Source organism: Boleophthalmus pectinirostris, unplaced genomic scaffold, assembly GCF_026225935.1.
Source record: "Boleophthalmus pectinirostris isolate CB_2022bp ecotype Guang Dong unplaced genomic scaffold, ASM2622593v1 HiC_scaffold_18, whole genome shotgun sequence".
NCBI lineage: Eukaryota > Metazoa > Chordata > Actinopteri > Gobiiformes > Gobiidae > Boleophthalmus > Boleophthalmus pectinirostris.
Window position 1 is genome coordinate 26979445 of NW_026571133.1, and position 18221 is coordinate 26997665.

At 36.8% G+C, this 18221-nt stretch overlaps 1 protein-coding gene across 1 annotated transcript; it reads left to right on the plus strand.

Annotated features, from left to right (window-relative positions):
- Positions 1–422: 422 nt before the first annotated feature.
- ccbe1 (collagen and calcium binding EGF domains 1) lies at positions 423–14172 on the plus strand. Its single transcript, XM_020925286.1, has 11 exons — positions 423–548; positions 623–703; positions 9331–9383; positions 9454–9588; positions 9989–10126; positions 10808–10914; positions 11852–11951; positions 12023–12171; positions 13004–13039; positions 13339–13374; positions 13894–14172. The coding sequence occupies exons 1-11, from the start codon at positions 445–447 to the stop codon at positions 14170–14172; spliced, it is 1218 nt and encodes a 405-aa protein (XP_020780945.1). The 5' UTR covers positions 423–444.
- Positions 14173–18221: the final 4049 nt, after the last annotated feature.

Genomic DNA, 18221 nt, shown 5'->3' on the forward strand with positions numbered 1-18221 from the left:
CGTGGATAACCCTGGTAAGCAATGCTTGTCTTAAAAGTAGACCTATATGTTAGGCTATATAATAATCTAATAAACAATTTTCCCTTCCCTTCCCTTTGAGTTCCACTTAACTGATGTGTATTTTAACGAACACACGGTGGCAGTACACGTATCACAGATAAGAAGCTGTGCAACGAACAGTCTAACTGGGAGCGCTTTTCAAATCCTGTACAAACTTACTTTTATTAGTTTGCTAACTAGATGGCATTTCATTTCCAGCAAGGTCTTTACATTTTTATGAGAGCACAGTAGCCTAACTGTTTTACTCTTGTCGCTAATTCACAAATGTGTTGAGGAGTGGGAGGGTTTGACTCTGTTGGCACTTTATTCATTGGATTGGGAGCCGCAAATCATTTCACGATCCACAAAGTTGTGCGTCGCTGAAAGAGCAGGTCCACTGGAGATATGCTGGTTACGCGCAGCGGGAGCCCTCTCCTGCTCACCGTCACATGTGTGTGTTTCTCACGAGGACTACTCTGGTCCTACCTGGAAGAGGCTGTTTCAGACGGGTATGACTCTAAAATATTTCGATACAAACATTTTTTGACTTGGCTTTATTCTAATATAGGCCAACGCTTTACAGTGAGAAATGCTCGGAAAATAATATTGCCACAACGATATACCCTTGCCTGAAGTCCACAGGAGAAATTACGACATGCCACAGGTAACCGATATGATTTGTTAGCTTCTATCGATTAATATTACTTTTTAATAACGACAACCTTTCATGAAAAGGGACCATGATGTTTACTTATTGGTAATTTGGTGCATAGTATAATAATACTTTAAGCACTTATACATATTTTATTCTTTAACTGACTAACTACAAAGGAAGGTCTAATTTTCATTTAATTTTTTTACATTTGCAAAGATCTTTTGAGCAGCACCCTACTACTGGGGCATTTTTTAAGAAAACTGGCCTGTTAAAACGTAATCTTTCTAACTGAAAATGGCACATGAAAATTAGACTATAAAACACCAGACCTGGCTTTTACACATAGACATAGTTGAGTAGGATCCAAATGGAAATTGTGAATTCAAATTTAGGCAAATTAAAACCAACTGTGGTTATTTTGTGGAAAATGTCTTTATTTTGTTTTGGAAAGACACCCATTGTGATTGATTGTATAAATCTATTTTTGCCTTTCTTATTGTGGGAAAAGATTTGAGATCAGCAGTCACGCAGAATGTTTACTGTGTGCAGATTTTTTCCACATGTTGTCTTGTCCAATTTTATTCGTCTATTTCCTGACAAACTGCTGGACGTGACTCAACTACACAACAGTGATGTGTCTTTTGATCTTCACATCTCAGACACACTCTTAACGTAATTATGTTGCTTTATGGTCACTGGCTACGGTCACAGTTACTTCACACAGTGTTTGTTTAAAGAAGAAAAATGGTTTTAGGGGAGTGCCAAGTGACTGTGTTGCTGTGAGTTCAGTTCACCTGTGTGTTGCAAGCTGGCGCCTGCCAATCCGCTCTCTCCATTGCCAAAGCTTTAGATAGATGATCTGATTTTGTTAAGATGATCTGGAATATTTGCCTAATCCTGTTTATCTTAAAATATTATTTTTGACAGTATTATTGGGCCAATGTAGTACACAGTGTGTAGTCATGTTTGGTCTTCAGTTTAACTCCATAATAAGGCTATCACCATAATTTGTTTAAACTGTTGCCCTGTTGGAATTTCCTTAGCTTCAAATTATTTCTATCTTCCAAAGCCATTATTAATGTTACTGTTGCAGTATTTTGGCTGAAATGGAGCTGAAGGCTCTTACAAAGGATTTCAAAGTATGACCCCCTCAATCTCCTCAGGGCACATTTATCATATTGTGAAGACCATTACAAGAAAGAGCATGGAGCATAAGTTACAGAGAGGACCAGAGAGCTGCCACAGACAGGCTGACCTAGACCCCATCAGTCCCCCATCAGTCTATAAAGTCAGTGACCAGGCGTTCTTTTGATGTGTCTTTAAACCAAGACATTATTCCAGTGAAAATTTAAACAATTTCAGAACTAGTAAATGCAAGAATATTGTGTAATAAGACAATATAGTCTGAATAGTTTGACTCAGCTTGGCAACAGGCAATACACAATGCCCAGGATTAGTTTGAACCAAATATCGTTGGTAATTCATTTTGGTAATTAAAAAACTATTCTCTCAAGTCAGAAGTTGGAGCAGGTTATAATTAATCTTAGAGCCTTTGCTCTTATTCTGTTATGCTAGATGTTGCATTTTTAAACACATTTATTTCATTTGAACAGACAGAAGAAAAATACAAATTATATCTGTAAATATAAAGATCAAAACTATAAATAGAGCTAGGTTTGAAAAATGCCAAGTTTTGTTGGCATAGATGCAAAATATTTTACAAGGGCGTTTAGTTGCACAGATAAAGATGCTAGTTAAAATCCACACACTACACTGTTAAAGAATTACCAGTTATGCATTATGCTTGTTTGTGCGACTGGTAAGACTACGAGTAATTTTATGTGCAGTTCTATCTTTACTATATTACTGCTATAGCCATGTTAACATCACTCCAAAACAGACCCTATAGACTGTCTGTATACCTTGATGATATAAATAGCATTTGCACACGCTGCAGTGCTGTTTACCACATACGCTTGTTCCAAAACAGACAATTATAGATTATGCAGTGTGTGTGCTATTTATGAGCTAGGTCACTATTCTAAAGCCTTTGGGTGTTCATTATTTCACATTGACAGTGTTGAAGAAGATACATACAGTTTTAGCATATCTTTTTTTATGTTGAGATTTACTTCATGTTTTTACATTTTCACACAAAGTGTGGGAGTTGAACTCACTACATCCCGCTAAAGTTCATCTAAATGACAGCTAGAGCCTAAATTATAATATGAAGTGTGGGGGTGCTCTGTCAAAGTGTGAATCCCATCCACTTGCTGCTCCTCAGAAAGTCGGAGCAGGGGTGTGTAAGTCATCAGAGGAAAGAAGGGAGGACATGTTAGTGTTAAGGAGCATTCCTCACTGACAGATGCAGAGTCCAAACAGCAGCAAAGACCCTCAATCTTTCTCTATATGCTCATATTTAGGATTTACAAAATACAAGTACCGCTCTTTAAAGTGCATTGTGCAACTTTTCTAGTGGAGGGTCCATTATTGCTTTGCCTGGAATATTTCACAGTATGGCATTAAACCTTTCTATCATCATGAAGACCTAACCAGATCAAGTTAAAGGTCAGATCAGTGGAGAGGCAATCTTGCTCACAGTCAGAATGCCTGATTTTGAGCTATAAACCACCTGTAATTGAACATGTAAGGTAGAGTTATTTAATGTCACACTGTGAAATATTCAAAGAAGAGCATTGACATAGCCATAGAAACAAGAAAACCCCTCATCGAAAGGTTACATAGTGCACCTTTAAATCGAATAGAGAACATAATGGCAAGACAGATTAACGTCACAGTGTTTTATCAGTATCACAAGACATTATTATAAAGATAACGTTACATTTTAAATCCTTGGTCTTTTGCAAAAGTTAACAATTTTCATTGGGATTATCAAACAGAATAAGAGAAATGTTTGAGTGAGAGAGGGGGAGGAAACGTTCACATGTTCAAAGCTTGGGTGGATTAGAGAGTGGAGTTTGAGGCCTGCACTGTAGCTTTGCTATTAGTGGAAATGGAAATGAGTGAAATATATTTGCATAAATGAAACATACTGTACTTCTATAGCAGCCCTACTTTCACTCCTTTTGTACAGACTAGGTGCATGAGTAGACCCACACTTAAACATTGCAAGCCTTTAGTAGGTAGAATTGACTGCTCCAGTGCCCCAGTGATCATAGCTGTACAATTTACTACCATTATAAAGATCCTATATTATGCAAGATTTTTTGACTATATTATTATTATTTATGTTGTTATCTTCAAGATCCTACAATTATGCTTTCATATGTGTATTTTTCCTGCAGATTTGGTCTTGCACACGCATCACATCAACCCATAAATTGAACTCTAGGCTTTAGGTATCCAAAGAAATTTATAAAAGCCTGAAAATGCATAATATAGCTCTGTTACTATATGAATGTGTTATTTTACTGACTTCATGCTAATAGAAAGTGTATGGCAGTGTGCTACATCAAAGATAGCAGCCCTATTGTGGACTTCTTGTGTGGTCCAACTTCACATCCAGACGGCGTGGATTGTGGTTATACTTGTCTTATCAAATCACATGAATTTATTTACAGATTGTTGTTGCTCCAAAGTTGGCACCTTTCCCTTGGCCTGATACTAACTCCCTCATTTAGAATTTGCTCTGCAGTCATGCTTGGTCATTCTGTCAGATATCTTGGAGATGTAATAAAACCACAGTTCATGGTCTGTAGAGTTGTGGTTTGTTGTGTATTTACCTTGACATTGATGTAGTTTGCATTTATTGTTTTTCATTTACAAAACATACTTTTTTATAAAGATTAAAGTTCACTCAAATACCTTGCTGATGACAAGCTCATTGGATCATGTGAATGTGTGAGGTGCATTTTCTGCCACATGTTAGATCAACTAATTTCGAGTAAGACCAGTTTATTTAACATTTATTGGAGAGTCAGGAGCACAGCCAGGCATGGAAAAGCTTCAGATGCACCAATGAACTTACAGCCATCACAGATGATGCTTTAGTGAAAAGGGAAAATCCCAAAGTAAAAACTTGTTATGTGATTTTCTAATGTAAAAATCTGAATGATGCCCCAAAGGAAATATAAAAGAATGAAAAAAAACAACAACCCAAAAAACATTACACCCTGTAGCCTTCACATTAATTATTCTAAAACTACATTAGGTCAGGTCTCCTGAAAAGACATAAAAAAGAATTATAATCCAGGAACTCAACCTTCCCACACTGCAGACCCAAACTTAAATCATTTTTTTCAGTAATCACTAAACCAGAGTAACAGTGGGTCTAGAATCCATCTTTACTTCACTTTCAAAAAGCCTGTTCCTCTTTAACAACTGTAAGAGAGACTTCCCTAACCAAATAAATGAACTATATTGATTTGTGTTAACAGCACCAGACAGGGAAAGCTTTGTCATTAGGCTTCAATTGATTCCAGATTGATTGAGAGGTTTCCTGTCAGTGCAGCAATTCTTTCAATTTCTTTGTAAACCAAGCTGAAAATACAAGATGGTGAAGTACAAGAAACACTTCACTCAAGTAACTTAGTAATACTAATGTAATCACATCATCCTCGTGTCAAAATAATGTATATCACTCTTTTCCAAAGCCTATATGTCACAGATTATGATTCATTCACATTAGTTTTTGCAGCAGCTAAAGCTGTTTGCCTCTTACATTATGCATAGCTGACCTATAAGTATACATCCTATGCATCTTGATGATTTGAAAAATGTATATAATACCCATCCCTGCTTCACCAGTTATCTCTATATGAGCCAGCGCAAGCTTGGTTTATTACACTCAGCTTTTAAGTTTATTAAAATAATTTCAGCATTATTATTACAAGTCACTATCTTCTAAACCTCCAATATTATTATAACTATTATAGCTTTCCATACTGTACCTGGCCCTCATCCAGAGGCAAGTTAGAAACATATGGAAGTTTATGATCATTTAATGTAACAAGTCTTGGACAGCGGTGCACGCTATAATTTCCTGAGGTGTCAGACTCACAGATATTGTATGTGACTTAACACTTACCCTCTGCTTTGTCTGTGTGATATTAACATCTAGACTCTAACACAAAACAGACAGGGATATTTGGGATATTTTCTACTTTATATCAGAAGAACTCTCTATAAGAGTTTTTTGTTTGTTTGTTTTGTTTTTCTAATATAGTAGCTAAAGAGTTAATGTTGCTATGCCAGCACAGTATGCGCACTGAGTATAGCCAAAACTATCTGTTAACACTGGAGTAACACGTTAAGGCATACAGCAAAGTAGCTTAACTGTAATGCGTGTGGTTACTGCCTATGTTGATGTAAGTATTGGCCATATAGTCTGCTGCCTGTAGCCTTTGTCACCTTTGCTACCAAATAAGACCAAAGAGTTTTTCTCTTCATTTTAAGATATAAGCAAATTCAACTCTCAAAATCAAATCAAATTAATAACTGTGTTAAAATTTAAACTGCATTACATTACATAAGCAGTGCAAGCATGAAACTCTGTAATTAGCCATTTATTGCACTATTAAATTACTCTTAAAAGATGATTTGCTTAAAGCACATCTGGAATTAGTGACTTCAAATGGAGTAGTGTGTTTTGACAGTATTCAGTGGAGACTTCTTGTTTATTTTTCAAGCATTAAACCAAAACATTTGAACAATTGTGGGTCTTTAACCAATGCCTTTTGTTAATGTTGCATGGTTATAAAGAAACAGCCTCTCTTCAAATTATGGCAAATATTTTGGAGGTTAATAGTGCTTTCTTGATCATTTTAAATCAGATATGTGATATATTGTTGATTTTTGAGAAAAAAAAGACAGATATGACCCGTCATTTCCACATCTTTCCTGGTCCCTGGTTTAAAGCTTGCAGCAGGAATGTCTTAAACAGCTGAGTTGTTGTTGGAGGCTTTGACACGTCCCTTTAGCTTTCACTTTGAGGACTGCTGCTCAGGGCTTAAGGGGGGGACTGAGCACTTTAGAAGTTGTCTGAAATGGAATGGTTTCAGCTGACAGTGTCATCTTATGGGACAAAAGCACTTTACTCTAATATAGTTAAATATTTCAGACATTCCACCTCAAACTATTTTAATATAATTTAGATTCAATAGTGTAAGCTGAACCATCATTGAAAGGACTGCCTTATTTTTTGGTAAACAACAATACCAGTGATTCCGACTTGTATATTTTTAACAGACAAACTGACCTTTCCACACATGCATTCCTAGTGCAATCCACTGAAAAAACATCACAACATGTACACTATGTACTCATAAAACTCCTTAACGTTTTTGTACTTTTTTTTACTTGTCCCTCATGTATTTGTGGGTTTATGCATTATGCACTTGATGTAATTACAAATGCTAGGCTGTTTTTTGAATTGGTCAATTCATTAAATTTACTGTTGTTACTACTGTCAGATCTCGATGATTGATGTAATTTCACTTTCACGGATTTCATAACTGTTTGGGATAAGAGATTTCAGTAATTGCATAATAAGAGTTTAGGAATAGAAGTTTGTTTTTTTCTGTAAGGCAAGGCAAGGCAAGTTTATTTGTATAGCACAATTCGTACACAAAGTAATTCAAAGTGCTTTACAGAATAAGAAATACATTAAAATCATAATAAAAACAAATCAAAACATAAATAATCATGAAGATTAAAATTAAAAAAGAGAGACATAAATTGGAGAGAAGAGTGCGGAATGAAAACCTTTCAGTTATATGCACAGTTAAACAGAAATGTTTTGAGTCTGGATTTAAACAGCGTCACAGAAGAGGCCTGTCTCACATGTTCAGGAAGACTGTTCCAGGTTTTAGCTGCATGAACCTGAAACGCTGACTCCCCTTGTTTAGTCCTGACTCTGGGCACCAGCAGGAGGCCAGTCCCTGAGGTCCTCAGAGTGTGAGATGGTTCATATGACTGTAGATCACTGAGTGTAAAATGTTCTTTCCCAAACAAATGTAATGAACTGTATCACTCTGAGATTTGTCCCAAGTTCCATGTTGAGACCCAGAGGGAATGTTATATGTTGATTAATAATTACTTAAGTTATGATGGACACTTGACCAGCACAGCCAAGTCTTTTCCATCTTTCTCATATGGTTGCTTTTTAATTTCAATTCAAGGACACTGAGTTGACCAAAGGGAAGATGTTTGTTTATAATTAAGCCCTCGTGGTTAAGCAGACTGGTAAAGGTCAGACTTCCGTGGAGTTAAACAGTTAAACAAAACAATATGAGGGTCAAATAGGGCACAGGTGGACAAATACTCAAATTGTAGTCTCTAAGAACAAATGTTTAAGTTAGCTAGATTGGCCATGATTTTACAGTTGTGTATAAATATATTAAGGACTAACACATAATCAATACTTTTGAGATTTGCTCTTTTGAAAACTGGGATAAATATAGGCAGAGCTCAGTAGTGCTTTATGAAATCTGTATGTATGTATGTATTTCCAGGCTGAACATAACATGTCAACTTGCTTTCTCCACTTGAGCCACTTAACATTCTGGTAAGCAGTGATTGTACTGCAAGAAGTAATTATGAGATTAGCTGTTGACATAACAGCAAAACATAATCATTTGACAGGAAATCTTTGAAATGTTTGAACAATATGAACTGACTAAAAACGTTTTCAGTGTGCAAAAAGGCCCACTTATGCTTGCCTTTTTATTTACGATTCTGGACTCAAGATTCTTTGTCGGAGTGCACTGACCTTGAGGAAGACATCTTATCAACAGGAGTCTTTAGTTGTCAGATCACTACCATCGCACTCTCCCCTGTGCTCTCTGTGTTCTTTATAAAGAATCACTGTTTAATGTCATACTGTGGAACATTTTAGGCAAAGCAATGCCATATCCACAGAAACAAGCAGGTGACGTACTCCCAGCCAAACATAGTAAGTAGTAGTGCACCTTTAAGCCCCCCAAAAATATTGTTCTAACTTTCATTTATTGAAGTGAATAGAGTCACACAGTTGGAGATAAATGCAACTGGTCATATTTAGAAAGATATTTAAACTACTGTCCGGAGCTGAAATATCTAGACATTCTATTCAAAGTGATATGTGAGAGCCGGACATGGATGCTTGTTTTTGTTTCATTGTTCGTCCTCCCTATAATTATTAGTTTTTGGTTGGATATTTACTAAGTGCTCTTCCAACCTTATATGGCTGTTATTTAGACATGAAATACAAAGTTTTATTCTTTATTATATTGTTATATTATATTTATTTATTTATATTTTTATTTTTTTTACTTTACTGTTACTTTAGTGGATAAAATAAATAAATAAAATATTTGCAGAGTATGTCATCTTTTACTTCCACTATCAAAGTCCTGCATCTGTTTTACAATTACTTCATACTATTATTGTATTTTTTAAAATGGCACCTGGTTACATTTATGGAGCTCTCCATATTAAAGGGACAATCCTTTAAATTAATCTTAGTTTAAGTTTTACAACAACAGCAATCACAATGAGTTATTTTCTTTGTAAATCCTTAAAACAACGCAGACTCCTAATCATTGCCAATTAAGACAAATCTTTGAGTAGACTGTGAAACCTTATATGGTGGAACACTATGTGAGTTTATAAATGCAATATATGATTTATTTTTCCAGAAAAAAATGCTGTAAAGGATTCAAGTTTGTGTTGGGGCACTGCATTCCTGAAGGTAGGGGACAGCTGTGTCACTGATGCTCTGTATTGTTTTTTTAACTTATTATTACACTTTTTTTTTCCAGATTATGATGTGTGTGCTGGCGCCCCCTGTGAGCAACAGTGCACAGACCATTTTGGACGTGTTGTTTGCACCTGTTACCCCGGTTACCGGTATGACCGTGAACGTCACAGAAACCGAGAGAAGCCCTACTGTCTAGGTAATAATGCCTATTTGTACTGGATTTTTTTTGTGACCTGCAATCACGTGCATGATTACACAAATATTCATGATGATCATAGTAGTGTGTTATGTGTGTGTTCTAGAAATGTTATCTGTTTCCTTAGTCCCCCACACCACTCTAAATATAACTTTTAGAGTTATCACAACATCACGATTTAACCAAAGAATACTAAAAATCTTTAATTTTCTTCCATTCCCCTTCTCTAATAGATTAATACAGTTTTATGAATTAAACTCTCTGAATGATATAACAGTCAGATACATTTTTAAATTAACTTTTTTAGACAATGACACTTTATGCATTATTTTCATGTTTGAGATTTGTATGATTTCTGTAAAGACTACTTTTTATGATTGTAACTTGCTTGTTTGAACAGACATTGATGAATGTGCAGACAGAAACACCAGTGTCTGTTCTCAGATCTGCATCAACACATTTGGGAGCTACAAGTGTGAATGTGAGAAGGGCTTTTTCCTGGAGGAAGATGGGAAAACGTGCACCATGGGAGAGAGAGGTAAGAGGCCTTCTTCACTGGCACATTGGACCAGTGTTATTAATCGCATTGTGAGAAACGTGGGGTTGGGGGGGTATGACAAACACAGACACCTGGTAGTCATTATACATCCAGTCTTTGAACTTGTCAGAAGAATTCTGTCTCTTTGGCACATGGCTAACCTTGTGACTCCAAGTCTTTTCTCATTTGCTCTCTGCATTTGAGTACAACATCACAAATGTTCAGGCAATAAAAAGGGGTTTTCTCCAGGTTCAGTTGCCAATGAAGCAGTTGGAGGTGGTGGAATTGTAATTTCCCTCTTTCACTTTATCTTCCATTACCTTAACCACTCAGGCAAAGCTGTAGAGTATGTATAGTCATGGTTCTGCTTTATGTCCTGCTGTTTCCAACACTGTACAGAAGGTAGTGTCCAGACTCTTTCATTCATGCATTAAATGTATGCAGTTGTAAGGAAGGGCTCATTACCACAGGCTTACATTTTTCTTATTTATTCAGAATGCCCTGAACATAAATGTGACCAAAATGTTATTTCTGTGGTTTAAAATATAACATGGTGGATACCCTAGCAGATGAATCACAAAAGTCCTTTGAAATTATCAATAACATTTTGCATAACCTTCCAGAATAGAAAATACATCTTTGATTTGATTTCAAAATTTATTTTTTCTGTGTTTTATTTAGTGGGACTTTTTGAAAAGTCAGAAAATGTGATGAACGCTGAAACATGCTCAGCTACCTGTGATGATTTCCACCAGATAAAGCTGTCCGTCCTGCATCTCAAACAGAAGGTTGATAATGCATTTTTCCCTTTTGCTTGTAAATATATGCCTACACAAAGGACTATGTCAAATGATGGGTACATTGAAAGTACTCTGCACTCTGCACATCTTAAAATCAACAAAACCACTGTCTTGAATGTTGACCTAGGGTTTGTGGTTTGATCTCTGCTTATGACTATAACTACTGTTGAGTGCAGGCATTGAACAGGGCATTGCATTAGGGAAAGTAAAAACTTTCAAAGAGTTATTTACCTGGCTCTGAAGTCACATGTGCAATGTACTGTGAACTGCTCTGCTGTGTAAGCATTTTATTATTAGTCTATCACCACTTACAGCTACAATGTAATGTATTGTTGCAAGCTGTGTGGTCTATATGAATTTCTTTCTCCACTGTGTCAGCGTATCAACAAGTGAAATATAGAACACTGCAGCTTAATTATGCCAGTATATGACAGGATGTGTTGTTACTGAAGGTTTAGCCTTATGTTTTAAACACCTGTACCCTGGGGTTGCAGGTTATGGCCTGTGCCCTAACACAGATATTTCTAACATATGTCTGCTGCAAATGTACATAGCATTTTTCATCTCATGCAAGAAGACTTTGATGTGGTCTGTGTGAAGCTGTCACTCCCATGTGACATTATTCAAAGATCAAAAATAGTTTAGTTCCAAAAACATTGATTAGCATAAAGAGCCAACTCTGTGCCTGTGTTGCATAATGCAGCAGTTTTATATGCACTTCTTCCGTCATGTTTCGCAGTCTTTTTACTCCACATCGGAAACTGAACATGCATAATTTGTTACTGAAATGTACGCTAGTAATAAAGGAATTTACCTTTAACCAACAAGGTGGTTGACAGTGTGGCCTGTGTATGTGTATAATATTATTAGATTATGAATTCATTATTTTGCACTCCCTGTTTTAATTGTTTATGTATTCTTATAGATGGCTGTGCTGTCTAACAGTGCAGGAATCCCAGAGGAGATGACTAGTCAGAAGGTTCATGGATCACCCTTGTTCATACCTGGGCCCCCTGGGCTTCCAGGTAAGTGTTTGGCCTTTTTTCTCTCCTGTTGTGTTCAATCACCATCTCACTGTGGCTGGGCCTTGCTGTAGGAGAACCAGGACCACAAGGACTGAAGGGAAATCTCGGCCCACCTGGCCCACCTGGTCCACCAGGTCCACCAGGTTCAAAGGGTTTGATGGGACCTACTGGGCCTACACCAGACCTCTTCCACATCAAGAGAGGCCCACGAGGACCAATGGTCAGTATATTCCCACTGTTTGATCTTTCTTATTATTCCCAATACAGACAATGGTTACTGTTACTCTGATTATTTTTTGTTTTGATTGTTGTGGAATTTAATATTCATATATGTTTATTAAGTTTGCACTGAATGAGGGTCCATGGACATAGTGACTATAGTGACTGTTTAAAATTGTTTTATGACTTTCTTACAATTTCTTAATTTATACAACTATTTTCAGTTCAAAAAGATAATTGCAGCATGCTTGATTTCCCTGCCATCAGGCTGGTTCGTAAAGATGAGTGCGATGTGTAAAAGATGTGGCATGGTAATGGCAGTAACAACAGTGAGGCAAATCCATTTAGGGTTTTGGCTGTTGTTTTTGGCTCACTGTGTTTCTGTGAACAGATTCTTGTGAGTATAAACCTTTGTGTTGACAAGTGGGCTCCTAGTCAAGAATGTGCAGGATGTGGCAAATGTCATATTAAAGCCGCAGTATTTTCACAGTTCTGTTGCTGATAAATCAGCCTATCAACAACTGCAGTTAGTCACATCAAGGACAGACATTTTTTTTTTACAGATGTAGTGATGGATGTGAGTGTGCATCTGCATGCTTTTACTCACAACTCATGACTTTTGACTAATCAAGCAGGTTCTAAAGGGCTAATCAAAATCTGACTAGTTATTGGGTATAAGGCCATGTCACAGTTACTGTACTTGGCCATTTAATGGCATAATCTTTTATAATATAATGACTTACAGTTGGCAGAGTGGAATCATTTGCTATTAAACTGACTAGCCAAATGCCTCAAAGTAGATATTATTTGACTACAAATTGACATTTTTACAGGGGCCTCAAGGTGCTCCAGGAAGGGATGGCATCAAGGTAAGAGTGACTGCAAAAAATAAAATTAAATTAAATAGATTAAAGTATATATTTAAGTATATATCAAATTAACAAATATGTTGCAAGTAGCTAAAAAAAAGCAGGCAAACCTTTTTTTTTAAATGTACTGATTGTGATTCAGAGCTATCTACTTTTGTCCTTACACCCATAACAATTACAGCGTGTTTGCCCTGTCGTTTTAAAGTATTTCTTGTTTCTATCTTATTTTACTTTCTCTTCTCATGTCTTCATTTTCCACTGTAATTCATCTAAACTAAATATTTGTTTTGATTCCACAGGGGGACAGAGGAGCTCCAGGGCCTGCTGGACCACCAGTAAGACTCGTATTTGTCTTCAGTTATCTGTACTGATGCAACACTTTTTCTACTAGTTGGTATGAACAATGTAGTTCACTCAAACTTGAGAAAAAATATTCCTCTGATGTCTTAGTAAACCTTGAAAGGCTATGTATGAAATACCATACAACATTTTCAGTTATTAATTGACATCAGATCTGAATATTAATAAATATTTTAAGTATATTTTTATTTGAGTTTCACAAAAACTATAATTTATAGAGAAGGATGACAACATTTCTGTAAGTATTTCCCAAAACCACTTTCTTTTTGTTCATTTTACGATATTTAGAGGCTAATCCTAAATATTACTACTGAAATATCATTATGTTCCTTCACTTTTGTGTCCATGTTTTTAAAGATTCTATTAGAAGAAATCGTTCATCAAAAGTTCCTTGCAGCCATCTTGTTAAGTTTTTTTTCACACCCAAGTACTGTACAAGACTAATCTGTAATTTATCGTATCTGAATATGTGATTTTGTTCTGTTTGATTCCAGGGCCCTCCAGGATCGTTTGACTTCCTGCTTCTGTTGATGGCAGATATTCGTAATGACATAGCTGACCTGCAGAGTAAGGTGTATGGGCGAGCAGTGCAGTCTGCTGAGGACTTTCCCTCCATCCCAGACAACTGGAGTGAACGGGACCAGGACTCCGAAATGGGATCAGGGGTAGAGTACAAAGCGCAGCCTTCTCCATCACGAATAGTAGGTACCTCAAGGAGAAATCGAAAAAAGAAACCCACACAACATCCAACAAATATGGACTGGAGAATATGAGGAGAAGTGATATATTTTCTGTTTTCAGATGTAAATTAAGATCAATATATTTTATTGAATTGTTAATATCAAGAATGCAGTGTAGTGTTTTCATTGTTCACAAATGTTTATTTTTATATTTCTATTAAATGTTCTAAACTAATTGACTTAAACACAGTATATGCTCTCTTAATACTTACTACAGAGGAGACCATTAATACATTTGACGTTAACGCTTCAAGTCGGTAATTGCAATCTGTGTCCACACGAGGGAGCCACAGATTAATGTACTCTTAACTACCCCTGCAGTAGCACTTGCCTTACTTAATAACATCTGCACTGTACTGTATTTGAGGAGGGGTGGGCTAAGGACTACTTTTATGTCAAAAATACCATTAGGCCTACAGTATTATATTTCAATCCAACAATTCTGAATAATGTACAGTTTCACTAAGATATAGGACACGTTTATTATTGTTGACATATAGACACTCTCTTGTGATGTGCCCCTTGATTGCAGGCTACATGCTCAACTTAACACCATAACATAATAAAAATAAAAATAAACATAATCATAATCATAATAATCATCATCATCATCATTATCATACTTTTCCTGTGGCCTATGTCATATATGTTACACATTGCTTAGGAACAATATAATATGTATATGCTTTGTTTTTGCAGACAACCACATAGGCAAATGCTTTCTGGATGTAATTAATCACTGATGCTGGTGCACATATTTACTGAAGTGTCCCTTGTCCCTAATTATATGTTCCTACTTGTTCCCCTCATTATTTAGAACTAACCACCAGGAAACAGAAAGAGAACCACAATCCATGACATGCCATGAAAAGAGAAATATTTGATAGTAAATGAATGAGTGAGTCCCTGTCTCATCTCATAATGGGGTAACTTTATTATTTGTACAAAGTCTTGGGGACAGATGAAGGGAAACAAACAGAAAAGGCAGGATAGAGAAAATTAGTGTTACCCAATTCATTAATTAATGCATTACTAAGGGCTGCAAATTAACTGCCCCAAAAATCCTCTATTCAGTGAGATTGTGCTTGAAAAAAACACATTGTTGCCCTCCTACGTAATTAGAGGACAGTGCAAATTCAATTCTAATGAGGCGAAAGCCACCCCTTCAACATTCATCCCCTTATTTTCCTGCATAAAAGGCCTGGACTCTTCTCGAGGCCTAAGTTTAAGGAAGTATTCAGAGTGAGGGAGACAATAATAAGAGATCAGCCTGGCCCTGAGTGCTTTATATGCTGCAAACAGGTAGAGAGGGATTTGAATGGTTCTTTTTACTGGGACTCCTGGGAGGCCTGTCTTCCCAGCACAACAACACTTAGCCCTGAGAAAAAGAGGGTCTGCTGAGGAGGCAAGTGGGTGAATGGGCCTATGCAGCAGCAGGTCACTTCTGAATAGCCACAAGTTTTAAACTGTTGTGCCGGCCCTGTCCAGAGACATACACAAACACATACAGACAGCCTCCACCCTTCCACCTCTCCCTCTCATTGAGTTATCTTTACTTAGGCTTTGTCTCCCCTAATTGGAGCTGATGAGGGACTAATTGGTAGCTTTTTTTTGCAACATCCAGTACTTCAGCAATGGCCAGTCCAAGGGAGGCAGTACGAGCCAAGTTAATGAGAGGCTTTGCACAATTAAAAAGCTTTTTTTTATTTTTTTACTGAAGTTGAGGATTGCTTTTGTGGCATCTACGTAGTTCACTCATGTGCAGGTATCTGAAAAGACCAGTTGGTGGAGGGCATGCAATGATTGCCGCAACACTGAGTACTTGTAGAGCATAAAGAGATCTGGTGGGTATTGTCCACTGCCCATCGTTTAGTGTGTCCACTGGTAATGGGGAAAAGGGCTCCTCATCAAATGAATGTGGCAAAGTCCTGAGTGGCCAACAAGAGCACTCTTTGCTGGACCACACTGAACCGATTTGAAGAAATTGGAAATAAAGGTTTTGCATTATTAAAATGGAGTGTGTGTTTTGTGCTCAGAAACTAGGTATTTAAGAAAGCAAAACTTTCAAATTATATTTCCAAATCAGAATAAGAAAAAAAACTTTACTGCAGTTGTCAGTGAACAAAATTCACAAATGTGCTTCGGCAATTAGTGTAGCACAAAACAATTGATAATAATAGCAAATAAGATTTTTTTTAAAGATATACATGAGATAATGTGTTAGCCATAAAAAAAATAACTATGGACAGAACAATAGTGCAACTAGATAAAGTATTGTTGAAGTAAGTATTTAAAATAACAACTGTAATGAAGTGTTCATGAGTCCAAAGGCAGAGGGGAAGATATTGTTCTTGTGGTGACTGATTCTGATTCGAATGGACTGTAGCCTTGTGCTTGAGGGGAGTGGCTCAAATAGTCTGTGTCCAGGTGAGAAAGGTCAGTTGTGAACCAATCTGCTCACCCCGAAGTCCTAGACATGTCTGTCCCTGGAAGTAGCCCCGGTGGACCAGGAGGAGAAGATGGACTCAAGGATGGCCGGGTAGAACTGCACCATCATTTGCGCTGGCAGCTTACCTCAGTGACTGCAGAAAGTACATCCTCTGCTGGGCCTATTATGTTAGTGTAAATGTGACAATAGATACAGATAACAACAAATGATTAGAGATGCTGAAAAAAATCTACAAGAGATTTGGAGATATAATGAGATGTAATTCATACATTTTATTTCAAAACTATACAAAAGTTGAAGCTTTGTTTCTGTCATTGTTTTGGAAATACATACATGAGTAGATCAACACAACTATGCCAACAACTCAATAATTATATGTTTAAGTACCTCACTACATTAAAGGAGTGAGGTTGGTAATCACTTGACTTCCTCACTGGGTTGTTTTCACAGCAAAAACTCAGTTCATGTGGTAATGGGTTGTTCTGTGCTTTTCTTATATGAATGAACTCCATGCAGTTATTTCTGGCTTTAACAGCAGGAGAGGATAAACAACTCTCCCTTTCTCCCCATGTAGCATATGCTTTTATAATCTATGAGTAGATACAAGCTTTGAGAGAAGGACAATTAAGAGTTAGCATGTTCTAAATGAATGCAGTGTCACCAATTTAAGTACTTTAAACTAGATGGTCTTTTATTGGCAAAATATTGATGTTGACTATCCTAACTGTCAATTGAAAACCACAGGGATCCATTCACAACTTAAACATTTCCATTGTCCACTTCTAAACAAATCCATTAGCACTGCTGTTGTTATTTAAATCCAAGATTTCCTGACAATTAATGCAGCTGGAGTCTCAGGAAGTTCTCAGACAAAAGACAATCTTGTGTTTCAATGTTTCTTTATTTTATTCAGTTAGATATGTTCATTAGAAACTCAAATTGAAATACACCGACATCCCAAAAAAGATACTACATACTAGCAATCCATACAGCAAATGAATAATAATCTAAAAGTATTGCCGGACACTCTCAACATGGAATATAATTACAAATGACCACCAAATGGTTTTAGATATTCATGAGTCAAAGAGCAAGTGCAAAGTACAGGCTTATAACTCTAGAACATCTATAGACAGAAACTTTGGCTGATTAAGAGCTAAACCCCCGACCTGTGTCAAAACAATTGCAGCTGTTCTATTAGGTAGTTTCTTGAACCTGCAATTAAGCCCACCAGAAAGTCATGTTAAGCCTGCTGAGGACAGAGGGGAAAACAGCTGAAAAGAAAGTGAGTGGTGCATAATTGTGTCAGCTTCATCTCCCACAGAGACTTTCACTCTGCAGTGAAAGCTCCTACAGCAACAGGACTGTGTCCGCTAACCTTTGACTATTACAGGATTACAAGGCACATACTAATTGTAAAACAATGTTGTTAATGCGCAGAAGACACCACATGGTTTGAACTATGAATGTCACTGTTGTGAGCTGGGGTCAAAGCTCCAGAATACTGAATGGGCATGCTAAATCTTAGAATGAATGACTAGAGACAGGCACTTGGTGATTTCTCAGACTGATATTTGCATTTTAGCATGTTGACTATCTGCGTAAAAATTCCAGCATAGGCTGATATTTTATT